We start from the raw sequence: 13,508 nt of genomic DNA, 5'->3' as shown, positions 1-13,508 counted from the left end.
ATTAACACAAACATCCTTTATTTTTTTTAAAGAGAAGAAGCAGAAGTCCTCGTGATCATTAAACATCTCTCCAGCGTAGCATCTACAGAAAGGTGCAACGCTGCAAACAACACACAGGGTCTATTTTAGTACAGCAGACTCGTTAGTCTGCCATATCTTATACCTGAATCATTTATAAGGACTTTTTAGGATCAGCTTTTGCGTGTGTTGTTTGATGACGCGTTGGTCAGGTGGTGCCTCATATAACAGGAGGAGCTGTCCAAGTGCTGAAAACAGAAGCGAATCAGCACCGTTCCTGAGGAGATGCCATACACCCTCACTGCTGTCTGAGCTTTATTACCAAAGGTAACGAAATCATATTTTATGTTTTAACTAACCGTTATTAGTTTATATAAATTTGCTTCTCGATTGTATTATACATGATAGTTTCGCTTTTGGGCGTTTTCGAGTGAGACATCGATTTACTGGAACGGTTCGTCTTAATATTGAAAGCACGTTGTTGCTTACAGGCTATGAAATACGATACGTGTTGTGTTAGGTTTTATAGGGCGCTAACAGGTGTAAACGTAATGTTGAGGTTGCCCGTAACAACGCAGGGAGTGACTCATCCAGTGATGTACATGTAACGCGCTCAGCATCACATCAGCGTAACTCCCTGATGTGATCAACCTTGGATCAAAACACACTGGCTTACGCACTTTCGCCTTAGAATGCGCTGAATTATCTCTTAAAACGCATCCATCCCTGAGGATCTGGTTCCTAATCCCGTTCTGGTTTCATTTTACAGGTAATACATTTGCCTATAATGCTGCATTTCCACCACAAGTTGCCCGCGGGGGGAGCCGTGGTCCTGCTCGCCTTCCTTCTCCACGGATGCGCCGTGCAAGCTGCGTCTCTTCCCCGTCACTACAGGCTCCGGGGCGGGGAGAGCGAGGGGCAACCGGCTGCCTTTTCACCCAGCTCCGACTTGATCAAAGCCCTGGAGTACATTGAAAACCTGAAGCAGCGAAACGGCGGCCGACCCGAGCCCGCGAATTATGATGAGGTGGAAAAATTCAAGATTTTGCTTCAACTCGCCTCGCAACAAGATGAGGTTCCCGGGGACCGCCAGTCGAACCCCGGCATCCAGGGCCCGGACATAACCGCTGGACAGCTGATGAAGGCGATGCTCAAGACCCTCCAGGATCAGGCCGGTAAAGATCCCAGGAGCGACCGCCGAACGCACAGGCACCGCACCAAAGACACTGAAGCACCTGAAAGTGCACCAGCAGACTATGGCAATTTCCCCAGACCCCACAAGAAGTATCCACTGATGTTTGAAGATGAAGAGAACACAGACGCAGCCAAGCGCGCAACGGAAGATCTGGACGAGCAGTATACCCCTCAGAGCCTGGCCAATCTGAGATCCATCTTCGATGAACTGGGGAGGATGGCCGCAGTCCCCAACCAAAAGAGGGGTGTGTTCGGGGACGACGACGAAGAAGGGCGGGATGGGCTTACTCAGGAAATGGCTGGAGGAGAGGAGTGGGTCCCCGTAGAGGAGAGGGAGGAGACCGAGGAGATGGTGAACAGGAGCCACGAAGAGATGGACAGGGCGCTCAATGAACAGGAGGAAGCAGAGCGCGAGGAGATGCAACGCCGTGCCAACCAAAACCAAGAGGATGCTGACGATGACACTAAACTCGTAGATTACTACCTGTTGAAGGTCCTGGAGATGAGCGATCAGACGCAGAAGAGGGATCAGACCGGAGATCAGAGGAAGAGGCTGATCCGCCCCTCCATCGTGGATCCCCGGACAGTGAAAGAGCTGCTGGAGCTTTCCCTCAAGCTCCACGTTCCCCCTCAAGACCTCATCGACATGCTGCTCACGGAGGAGCTCAGGAAGCTCCACCGCGACCCCCAAACCTTAACTCGCTACACGGCCGGCCAGACCCCCAAAATCAGGTACTTCAGCCGCAGGCTGCCGCTGAAAAGCAAGCCTGCTCCCGAAGACATGGACAGAGAGGACTTTCTGGACATCATCGGGGTGGAGACCATCAGCAACGAATACCCCGTTGTGCAGAGACCCATAAAGACTCCCTCCTCCACAGACAGAATCTCAGCAGCGACGAGCGCCGGCGCAGTCCCGGTTAAAATCCCGTCACCCTCCGGACGCCGAGAGAACCTGTTCCTGTCGGAACTCAACAAGATGCCCCTAAAGCGTCAGGCCGACGTCAACGACGAAGACGACGACGACGGCGGCGACGTAGAGGACGAGGTGACCACCTATCTGGCGGCCAAAATCCTCACAGAGTACCCCAACACCATCACCAAGCGGGACACCCAGGCGCAGCTGAAGGGACAGTTCCCCTACGAGCTGTACGAGCGCGCCATGAAGGACTACATGGAGCAAGCAGACACTGAGGCACGGCCAGTGGCCAAGAGGGAAACCGCGGAGCAAACGGAGGAGAAGGCGAACCCCGCAGAGGTACAGGGAAAGGAGGAGGTGACGGCCAAGACCTCCGCTCCTCAAACCGCAAAGGAAGAGGAGGAGCGCCGTGAGATAAAAGCGGCTGGGATGTAATCTGATCTCTCCCCACCCCTCCCTGCAAGATGCATTATTATGAATATGTAGTATTTCTACTGTCTCAGAAATAACGTTTGGTGGACGTGATCTAGTTTACACATTTCTATTATATGAACTATAGCTGGTATTAATAATCACTAATGACAATTATATATATATATATATAAATATAGTAACTTTAGAAGTAAACTATGATTTTATCAATGACTGTCCCTACTTGCTGCAAGAACATCCTAGAAATATTCTAATACACCACAGGAAATTAAAGGTGCACCCAGTGAGGTAGAGATGCGAGTTCTCGGTAAGCCTAACGATCAACTACAATCAAATCAGATGAAAAGTTGTGTGATGTTAAGTTTACATTTACTGGTGTTTGCAACAGCCCTATAGTTTAACCAACAGAGTAAAAAGTAAAAATGGCTTATTTTCATCTATGTAGAACTATTTATTAACATATGTGAATATAAATGTAAATTATTAGGTACAAATCTGAATGGGCCTTTAAAAAAACAGTCAAGCTTTACTTGAGAATAATTATTGTTTGTCAGGGCTGAGGGCGAGTGTTGTGACTCTTGACATATTCAGGGTTAGTGGATTTCATGTTATGGAGTAATTATTTCTAAGTCTAAATATCAGACCGTCGCCTGCCTTCTAACCCTTTCATACTGCAAAGCTCTGTGTCGTTGGCCTAACAGTGGTTGTGCTACGTATGCTCATTTTTAAACCATTTTGTACATGTTCAACAACGTGTGATCAATCACAGACGAATAAAGCATCAGATGTATTATTTTTCTTCTTGCTGAGTTCTGTTGCCTTATTGAGAAACAGACACGAATCACAGTCTACACAGTTTTGAAAGATCATACGACTGAAAAGCTTTTTGTATCAAAATATACACTTTAATCGAAAATGTGCATTGTAAAATCTCACACTAGCAGCTGCTCAATATGTCAGCCAACAATATCAGACGTGGTAAGGTTTATAGATTACAAAATGTAAAAAATATTTTATAAGTGGGCATTTTGCTAGTGAAAATTTTGAGTGAAACATCTGAGTAGTACACTTGAAAAAAAAACATTTTAGTAGGGTGAAAGTCAAAATAGTAGCACACTTGGAAAAAAAAAACAAAAAAAAAACTTTTCTAAGAGTGAAAATGTCAATATATTAAAAGGTATGATTTTCATATGAACGAATCACAATTCTAATTCTAGAAAAAAAAGAACAAAAACTTTATCGTCTATTTGTAATATCATTCCAATCCATTATAAATGAGTTCCAAAAATAATCCTGCGCATTCCAAAGTTTTTGAAAAAAAAAAAAAAAGAAAGAAAGAAAAAATAGATTAAATGAAGCTAATTTTTTTAGAAACTTCATGACCCATTTACAGTACATCCAGGTTGTGGAGTCCTCCACGAAGTTCACATCCTCCTTTCCCAACAGTTAAAACGCAGGTTTGCTCATATACTCCTCCATGGTCTGAGAAAAAGGCACATCAGAGGTAAGAAGAGAATATCAGATTTTTAAAAAAACAAACATGCAAAATTATACACTTAATTCTTAATATTCACAGGCACACACCTACACATCACCTCCAATTCAGTGCCAACACACAGCAGGTTAACTAACACAAGCACACCATCTAACCTGTCTGTCCATATTCAAGGTCATCCAAACAGCTCCACCTCATACCACTCACTGTGGTCATCCTGAAGTGATAATGGTCAAAATGAATAAAGGGAGGCTAAACTGAACATCATCCAACTCTAGATTAGAAGTGTTAGTCAGCCCTAGTCAGAAGCACAGGACAACACACCCAGTTAGGTTAACACTGTACCACACAACCACGAGCACAGAGGAAGGGGTGGGAGCAGGAAGCACCAGGCAAACACTAAAGTTCACTCCAAATTCCAGCAGAATCTGCTTCTCACTCGCAGTGACCCTGGCTGAGGAAGAGGCAGATATGCACGCTGGAAAAGGAGGGGCAGGACAAACAGCAGCGCAAGCACAAATCTATAAAACAGGAGGGGCCACTAACATTAAAACGTCTTTAAGCTATGAGGAAAACAAAGACACAATAGGGACTGAGCTGCACCTATTCATTGAACTCGCTACAGGAAAACTAACCGCACTACATTCACTCAGCAAACTTACACTCTCATTTCAGAGCATAAAGTAGTATTTAAAAGAAGCGTTGTTGTAGAGAGAAATCTTCAAACACCCAGTTTTGTAGATTTGGATTACCCCACAACCACAACTTTAGAAAAAAATCAAATAAATAGACACACACAACAGATGTTTTAATCTAAAAATGTGTCACTAGTGCTTTAAAAATCACTGAGGCATGCAACAGAAGTTACATGCTCACACAGCATTAGAATAAAAAATGTGTGTGCGTGGGTGTGTGTGTGTGTGCGTGCGTGTGCATCCATGTGTGCTCATGCATCTTACCTCTTGTAACATGTCTGAGGATTCGATGGCTCGATTCACAATCTGTTTAGAGGTTTCCTGGATCTCTCCTCCCATTAAAAACTCATCCAGGATAAAATAGGCTTTCTCAAAGTTGAAGATTATGTCCAACTCACACACCTGAGAGAGGATATGATGCCAGTTATTGAAGTTATCAAATCTGCACAGCACACATAATTTATTGCTTTTTATACTACATCAAAGTAAAACATACAAAAGTAAATGCAGTGTCTGCCACATTGTCTATTGACACTTCTGTTAAAGATGTCTAAACAGCTTTTAGATAAACTCATACTTTCATCTAGAATTCAGGAAATTCCAATATTTAACTCAAGTACATTTAGTGATTAGATGGGGGGGGGAAATCCACATTATCAAACAATTGTTTTTAATAGCACAATTATTGGCTCCGCTTTCTTTTAACTTATAATAAATGAAGTAAAATAAGTGCAGTGAGGGGGATGGTAAAAAAATCTCCAGGTGAGCTGAAAGGCAAGAGAGAACCCAGAACGCCCAGATTGTTCTCTCTGCTTGATTAAACCTTATGAAATTGTCTACTGGCAAAAGTGGTCACAACAGTGATGCCAATAATTGTGGCTGGCCCTGTATAAACAGCTTAAAGAAAACTTTGAAAAAAATTTAAAAATAGAGTGACGTACATTGCCAAAGTATTTGTCCAGCAGCTCTACATAGCGGTGAATAATCTCCAGGGCTAAAAGCTCATTCTCCTCATGCTCCACGCCCAAACAGAAATATAAGCTTGCATACCTACGAAGAGAACAAAGGCATTTGTCAGGTGGTGATGGACAAACACATATTACACAACACAAAGCTTCACTATCAGAGAGAAACTCTAATGATCCATCTACTAAAACCCGTCTACTAATTTGAGCTGCTTGAGCAGACATGCGAGAGAGTGACTCGCCTCTTATAAACAATCTTCAGGTCTTTCCACTGAAGGAAGTTGCAGGTGCGCGGTTGCCTTGCTAAGACCATGGTTGTCATCTCCCTTATGATCTTCTTCTTCTCGCGCTCTGATATAGCCGTGTACCACTTCTGCAGACGCAGGCGCCCTTGGCGACTGAAGAGCAGCAGGAAACGCATCTGACAACACAGACAGTCAGCGGGGGGGGGGGATGTTATGTCTGAATCACCAAAATTGAAACCTAATAAAGCCATGATAAGTTATTCATTCACTGTAATCGGTAGTCAAGAGGAATGCTTTAACATGTTTCATTTATATATATATATATATATATATATATTTATACATATATAAAAAAAAAACTCTCAAAATTACACATAATAGTTGTACCAATTCTCTTTATGCAGTGGACACATTTCACTGTATTAACAGGAGAGTTTCCTCGGCACGAATGAGAACATTTGGCAAAGGCTGCTCTTAAATCTTCTAAAAAGCCATTAAAACAATGAAAAATAAATGTGCATTTAAAGAAGAAATCTTTAGTTTTAACTATGCTTTATTCCAAATAGAAGGTCAATTAGTTAAACCCTCAAGCTGTACTTCACCTCACACCTTTGATATGTATAAAAACATGAGATATGCATGTGACTGTGTGTATGCATGTGTAATTTTATTTTTTCTTTGCTAAATTATTTTCTTTTTCCTCCCAATTTTTTGACTAACCTCTGGATTTAACCGTCTTTATAAATTTGCATACTTGACTACGTAACATCTATCAACTGTGAGACCATCTTGTTGCATAGAAAAATTTGCTTAACTCTGTTTTTTTTTTTTGCAAGCCATGCTTTTACACCTGAAACGGTACATATTTACACATTTGGGAAATGTATGTTTTCAATAAAGAAACTTGAACCCATTTGTGTTTTAATAAAGGCACTGAACAGGCACCGTGACAGAAGCAAACCAAGCCAAGCTCCTGCACTGGGTCCCAAGCCCAGCCTTCAAAAAGGAGCCAACGTCTCACACATATTACAGGTGTCATCTGTATTTACATTTATTAAAAATAAATAGGAAAATGACAATTATGAAAGTATTTTTAAAGATCTTCAGAAATGTACAAATTGTACCTTTTCTGAGGAATGTATTGGAGATGACTTATTAATGAATTCTGCTGTTTATGCAGATTTATACATCACTAAATGTCCTTACGTCCATTCGCGGGTGTAAGGTCATGATTTGAGGCTTTTCTGGCTCTAAATTGAAACATGTTTCCCAGACAAACTGAGTCGTCAGACAAATAACCTTGGCAATTTATTAATAGCAACTTACGTAAGGGACGCTGCAACTAGGCGTCATAACTGATGGTTTCGACTGTAATGATTTCTTGAGAAAAATATTTAGAGCCAACACATAATTTTAACAAATTTGTCGTTCTCAGCTTCATGAATGTTTCAGTAAAAGTGACAGTTGTGTAGAGAAGCCCCCTGGCTGCAGTCAGCGGGGGTTAGAGTTGAGTTTTCTGTGGGCTCCTTGTAACGTCAGCTGTCAATCCGCATCACCATCTGAGTAATAATTTTAATGATGAATAATTTAATGACGCAAGAATAAAGAAACCATGAAACTATGACAGTGTCAGCCTGATTTATGTATATAAATCTTTGTTTTTTGCACTTTGTTTTTTCTGGCATGCAATAAAAGTTTAGAGAGAAACAAAATTGAAATGAGCTGAGAGATTAGCTTAATAAATCATTAGTGGAATATATAATAAATAATATGAAGTCAACATTTTGAGAGTCAATCAAAACACATAAATTAATTTAACTGTTTACTTAATGGTAGACAAAGAAATTTAGGGTTGATAATCAACAATATGCAAACAAATAACCAAGCATTCAAAACAGATATTATTGATGCCCTTGTGGCTTGACTGTAGATGGGGTCCAAATCTGCATAGAGCCCCATAAAAAAAAAAAATAAAAATAAAAAAAACTTAACCTTGTTCTGAATACCCTTTCCACCCCACAAAGCAACACATGCAGACAATAGAGAAAAGAGAAAAAAGAACAATGACAGAATTCAAAAGGACCTCAAAAAGTGGACATACAAGTATTTCCAGTATTTGAAACTTGTCAGGAAATGAAATTAATAAAACAGAAGGAAAATTAGCAGCATTTTTTTCTTAATGTACAACCGCATAGTTTAACATTAAGCAGGAAAAACTACAGGTTTCGTGAGTGTCCCTGTTCACAGCAGGCAAATTAATATGTAAAGCATTAAACTGCCAATAAGGGCAGGACACCTACAGAAAAGCGACGAAACCTGTTTTAAGGAATCCACCGGTGGGAGCAAACTAACACCTTTCTTTTCACCGTTCTCAAAATTGGACTGAAACTCGTAAATTTGCCTCAATATAAGCAAATAGCGTAAATTATTTGGAAGCCCGACAAAACAAACCAGCTACGGTGTTCGAGGAAGTGACTAGGCAGCGCTCCAGTGTTAGCCACCTGTTGTCAGGTGAGACAGGTGAATAGCCCAGCGGGCTGCGGCCACTTTACAGCTACAGCCATGCGCACAAACTAGCTTTTAAAGTACTTACCATTTTTGACGCTGGGCCAAGAGACACGAACGCTATCAAAAACAAGAAAATATGCACTTTAGCCCTCACAAAGGGTCAGACGGCCAGGCTGAAAACATATCTACCCTCCGCGAAGTGCAACCAGTGAGAAAAATCCAGTTTAACCCCGCCCTGCTGGCCTCCGTAGGAACGGCGCGTCATCACAACTTACAAGCATCTGGATTGGTCACTGTCAGGCCTGTGTTACAGGGATCAGCGCACCCAGGAGCGCGCTGCGTGAAATGTAAATGAATGAACTGATAAAAGTTTAGCAAATGACTGTCAGCTGGTCCGCTTCGATGCTGTTGCAACTGATGATCGGTAGGGAGCAGCATATTGCTCCTGCGTCCGTTTCATGTGATGCCAATCCGTCCCAGTGGTTGAGAAAGAAACAGGGGAACTGGTTGGTCCACTGCACTGGGAGCTGTTGTCCACTTCATATCATGTCTATTTACCGAAACGCCATCTGGTTTTTGAATGGGATCCAACAGTACACAAGGTTAGTAGCTACAATATCACTTTGATGCTGATCTGAGATCTGGATATTAAAAAAAAAAAAGATGCTTTGTCACTAATGGACTGGGTGTTGGTTCAAATTATAACGTTTTGTTTGGGTATTTAGATGTGTTTTGTGTCATAGCTTGTTCTGTAGTTGTAATTGTTGCCTGACACGGTCAAATCAAAGGTCTGATCACTGTGTGGCACAAATCACAACACAAACTGGTCTTTATGTTCAATCACAATGGATCTATTGACAGCTGGTGTGTCTTGAGGATGACACATCTCTACTGACGCTAAAACAGCGCCAATCTTGGAGAAGGTTGTTTATGAACAAATGCAGCCATATCTTGATTCCCATTTTCAAAAGTTACCATCTGGTTTTAAAATCCAACCACAGCACAGAAAGAGTCTGTAAAAGTTTTTAAATTAGTTGTTATATTAGCTGTAGGGTTTGGTAATGCTGATGTCACAGTGATTTTAGATCTGACTTCTGTTTTTGAAACTGTTTATTTTACCTTTCTTCTATCCTGTCATACTTACATATTTCAGATCATTAAATAAGTTTTAGTTCAAGTCCTAGATATTAGAATTCATTCATCTAGGACAGAAAAAGCTATCAAAACCAACCTGACACTATGTGAAAATAGTACCCCATGTTTAACAGTAAATAATTCATCCAGGGCCATGAACTTAATTTTTTTAAATAAAAAATATACCTCTTTTGAGTTTCTTTTTTTTATTATTTCAGACTGAATTATTTTAACATTTTATTTACTTAATTCATGTAGATTTATAAAACTCCTCATATCCTGCTGGATTTCTTTATAATTTGTCAGTAAAGCAATTCTGTGCAGCTGGGCTTCTTTTCAGCTGTGCTGAGAGCTCTACAGCTGAATACATGATTGAATCTTTCACCTTTATTTCATTGTAATCAATATTCCTCTCACACAATAGCTGACTAGTATGTTTATTTAATTTATTATTTTTTTTTTTTCAGGAAGGGATACGCAGCCGCTTCCAAAGACTTTGAGACGAAGGATCTTGACGTTTCTGTAGTGGGGCGATCTTTCTTGATCACTGGAGCAAACAGTGGTATTGGCAAAGCAACAGCCATGGCTATAGCCAAGAAAGGTATCAGCTAAAGAGTTGCACTCTGTGTCACACTATAGTCATATGGTCATGTTTGTGCACTCTCATCGGGATCTAAGCTGTAAAAATGTATTTTGTCGCCCAGGAGGAACAGTCCACATGGTGTGCAGGAACAAAGACAGAGCAGAAGAAGCCAGGACAGAGATTGTTTCTGAGTTTGGGAACGCGGTGAGTGACTAAAATTTGAACATCAAATTGCCAAAATTAAAGATGAATTCTATATCTAGAGGGGGTTGGAAACTCACTCTAGTTGTTGTAGGAGGTGTACATCCATGTCGTTGACATGTCCCAGACACGCAAAGTGTGGGAGTTTGCTGAGGCCTTCAAGAAAGAGCATCCGTCGCTGAATGTCTTGGTAGGCATCAGTCGTCATCTTTATTCTTAGCCACATACAGAATAATGGCAAATCTTTTCTTGTTTTACAATTTAAAAGTTTTGCTTTGTGTGTTTGATGTGATGGTTTTTACATAACGTGGTAGATAAACAATGCAGGCTGTATGATTCACAAGAGAGAGCTGAATGCAGAGGGCCTGGAGATGAACTTTGCCACCAACACCATGGGTGAGCGCTGATTCCAGCAGTCGGAGCGTGATTTCCTGCAGCACTTCACTGTTCCTGCTAACTTTACTTCCGTTACTTTAGGGGTGTATATTCTCACTCAGTCTCTCATACCACTTCTGCAGAAGAGCCGGGACCCACGAGTGGTACGACTTCATGCATAAATACTCACAAACAGAGGCTTCATCTGGGTCATGTGGACTACATAATGCCACTTTTGTCTGTGCTTTAGTGGCCGTTGTCTAACCACACTGCTGTTGCTGTTCGCTCTCTCGGCGGTTAGATCACCGTGTCCTCAGGGGGCATGCTGGTCCAGAGTCTCAGAGCTGATGATCTGCAGTCAGAGAAGGGCCACTTTGATGGCGTCATGGTATATGCACAAAACAAGGTAAGACAGGGATATTATTTATATATAACAAAGAGGGTATTCACAGCTGTTGAACTTTTCCACATTACAGTTAATGGCCTCTATTTTATTGTGATTTTATGTGACAAGCTAACACTGAGTATCACAAGGAAGGGAAAATGCAGATTTCCTTGTGGTGGTGGTGTTGTTTTGGCTGTGTCCATGAATATATTCCTGGACTTTGGGCTTTTCAAACACATTAAAATGTTCTGTGATCTGTACAAGTGCACCGTTGCTATCAAAGTATGTTTCAGGTTGTTGCTTCGAGTTCCCAGACTCAAGTCCTTTCCGGCATCTAACATATTTCCTTCCAGTATTTAGCTGTTTTCATCCATCGTCTTTTCAGCTCTGACTAGCTCCCCTATACCTGGTGAATAAAATGATTTAGATGTGTTTTGTGTCATAGGATGATGACACAAATGATGAAGCCCGAAGCTCTCTTAGCTTTCTGCTACACATTCCACATGTCAATCAAAAGATGCAATTTTTTGACCAGGGCAGCTTCCTCCTAATGATTATTTTGTCCCTTACAGATCCATGGCTAACTGTGACTTCGTAAGACATTATCAAATAAATAAGAAAAAAAAAAACAAAGCTTTCCTTCTTTCACTTTTCCATAAGAACCTCTAGGCTGCTTCTGTGAGTTAAGTCTTCATTGCCTACACTGTAAGTTTAGGAGGGAGGACAGCTATTAATTTGTACATTTACAGTTTAGCTGAACTCCTTTGATTTGCCAATGATTTTTATGACGGACATGTCTGATGTGTTCCTAAGGCGTCCTGGTGGAAGCTTTTGTCGACTGTTCCTCTTCAGAGAAAAACACTAAAAGTTATACTGAGAATATATTAGGCACAGGTGGACCATGTAAGTGACAGTAGTTGGTTGCAGATTTTATTTAAGGGTGTCAAAAGAAATGGGAGCTAAATATTAATGCACAACACATTTTTTTAGATTACTATTTGTAAAGAATAAGTAAAATAAACGATGCATTTTCTTTCCACCTCACAATTATGCAGAATTTTGTGTTTTATCACATAAAAATCCAACAAATAGTCTGCTAGAAAAATGCGAACCACCTTTAGGTGTTTAATACTTTTTTCACGGCGGTTGTATTTTTGCTAAGGTTATACTAGAGAAATTTGAAGGAACGTGACAATGTGCTGTTTCTTTTTAGAGACAGCAGGTGGTGCTAACAGAACACTGGGCCAAAGCCAACCCTGTCATTCACTTTTCTGTCATGCATCCGGGCTGGGTTGACACACCAGGTACAGTCTCAATAGGGTGGACAAATATCTGAAAAGGAGTTTTTTTTTTTTTTTTTTTGATGGATCATACACATTTAACAAAGTGTACGATCCATCAGGTGATGTCGTTAAAAGCAGAATATGTGCAGAAATGGTTTTTTTTTTCTTTTGTTTCCAGCTGTTTCTGCAGCAATGCCTCAGTTCCATCAGATGATGGGGGACAGGTTGCGCAGTGTGGACCAAGGAGCTGACACGGTTGTGTGGTTAGCTCTGTCCAGAGCTGCTGCTAGAAAACGCAGCGGCCGGTTTTTCCAAGGTGAGATCAACAAAGTAAGGTAGTCTTTGTCAAATTAGAAAAACAGGTCAGTTTTTACTTCAGCTCTCTTCGACGAGCTCAGACGCCATTCGCCATCGAGTCCTCTGACTGGCAGTTTTTGTTTCAGATCGTAAGCCCGTTCCCACGCACCTGCCCCTGGCTTGGACTCACAGCTCTGCTGAAGAGATTCACAGTTTCATAACTCAGCTGGAGACTCTGGCCAGAGCTGTTCAGTCACGACATGATGCGGATCTCAGAGGCCAGACGGACGCTTCCGTACCTCAGTTTGTCTGACTTGTGTTATGAAATGCGTTGGTGACTCAGAAAGTAAAATTGTCGCAGATTGAAAGAACAACGTATTACATTTATGTTTTAAATGTTGCAGTAAAATATTGCTCTAGGTTTTCCCCTGAAATAAAATCGAACTCTGGTCACCTCACTACAGAGTGGTGTATAATGTTGAATTAGGTAGGCATTCATATCATTAAAACGTATACCCATGACTTGAAGTAATGTCCTAATACAGTTTCTGTTGACAAAATATGGGACAGCAGCCGACCAACTAGCAACTTGTTTTAGGAAACTGAAGACACCCCTCAGGGCACTGGTTGAACTTTTTTGATTAAAACTCAGTTTAAGCATGACTCTGCTTGACTTTATGACAATGTTTATATTTTTCTGAACTGAGAAAAACTACAAGAAGAGCAAAATACATCAAAATCATGTTAATACTTTCACATTGTAGACAAAAATCAAAACACTT

The 13,508-nt window shown here is 41.1% G+C and overlaps 3 protein-coding genes across 5 annotated transcripts; 2 read left to right on the top strand and 1 right to left on the bottom strand.

Annotated features, from left to right (window-relative positions):
• Positions 1-239: 239 nt before the first annotated feature.
• Positions 240-3,350, top strand: scg2b (secretogranin II b). Its single transcript, XM_007567972.2, has 2 exons — positions 240-345; positions 788-3,350. Exon 2 carries the CDS (start codon positions 806-808, stop codon positions 2,561-2,563), a length of 1,758 nt encoding a protein of 585 aa, XP_007568034.1. The 5' UTR covers positions 240-345; positions 788-805; the 3' UTR covers positions 2,564-3,350.
• Positions 3,351-3,448: 98 nt separating this feature from the next.
• Positions 3,449-8,703, bottom strand: ap1s3b (adaptor related protein complex 1 subunit sigma 3b). 2 transcript variants are annotated; one of them, XM_007567973.2, is made up of 6 exons: positions 8,554-8,703; positions 5,958-6,136; positions 5,692-5,800; positions 5,015-5,152; positions 4,211-4,272; positions 3,449-4,042 (listed from the first exon to the last, which is right to left on the bottom strand). In XM_007567973.2, the coding sequence occupies exons 1-5, from the start codon at positions 8,554-8,556 to the stop codon at positions 4,231-4,233; spliced, it is 471 nt and encodes a 156-aa protein (XP_007568035.1). In that variant the 5' UTR covers positions 8,557-8,703; the 3' UTR covers positions 3,449-4,042; positions 4,211-4,230. The 2 variants fall into 2 exon arrangements, with proteins under 2 accessions (XP_007568035.1, XP_007568036.1); XM_007567974.2 differs by lacking the exon at positions 4,211-4,272 and having other exon boundaries at positions 8,554-8,694.
• A 58-nt stretch (positions 8,704-8,761) lies between these two features.
• LOC103148964 (dehydrogenase/reductase SDR family member 12-like) lies at positions 8,762-13,385 on the top strand. 2 transcript variants are annotated; one of them, XM_007567975.2, is made up of 10 exons: positions 8,762-9,070; positions 10,070-10,203; positions 10,307-10,389; positions 10,481-10,576; positions 10,701-10,782; positions 10,864-10,925; positions 11,063-11,167; positions 12,360-12,450; positions 12,608-12,745; positions 12,873-13,385. In XM_007567975.2, exons 1-10 carry the CDS (start codon positions 8,847-8,849, stop codon positions 13,037-13,039), a joined length of 1,182 nt encoding a protein of 393 aa, XP_007568037.1. In that variant the 5' UTR covers positions 8,762-8,846; the 3' UTR covers positions 13,040-13,385. The 2 variants fall into 2 exon arrangements, with proteins under 2 accessions (XP_007568037.1, XP_016535045.1); XM_016679559.1 differs by lacking the exons at positions 10,701-10,782; positions 10,864-10,925.
• Positions 13,386-13,508: the final 123 nt, after the last annotated feature.

This window comes from Poecilia formosa, unplaced genomic scaffold, assembly GCF_000485575.1.
Source record: "Poecilia formosa unplaced genomic scaffold, Poecilia_formosa-5.1.2 Scaffold215, whole genome shotgun sequence".
Classification (NCBI taxonomy): domain Eukaryota; kingdom Metazoa; phylum Chordata; class Actinopteri; order Cyprinodontiformes; family Poeciliidae; genus Poecilia; species Poecilia formosa.
Note: the sequence above shows the minus strand (reverse complement) of the source record. Positions and strands in the feature narration are given on the sequence as shown.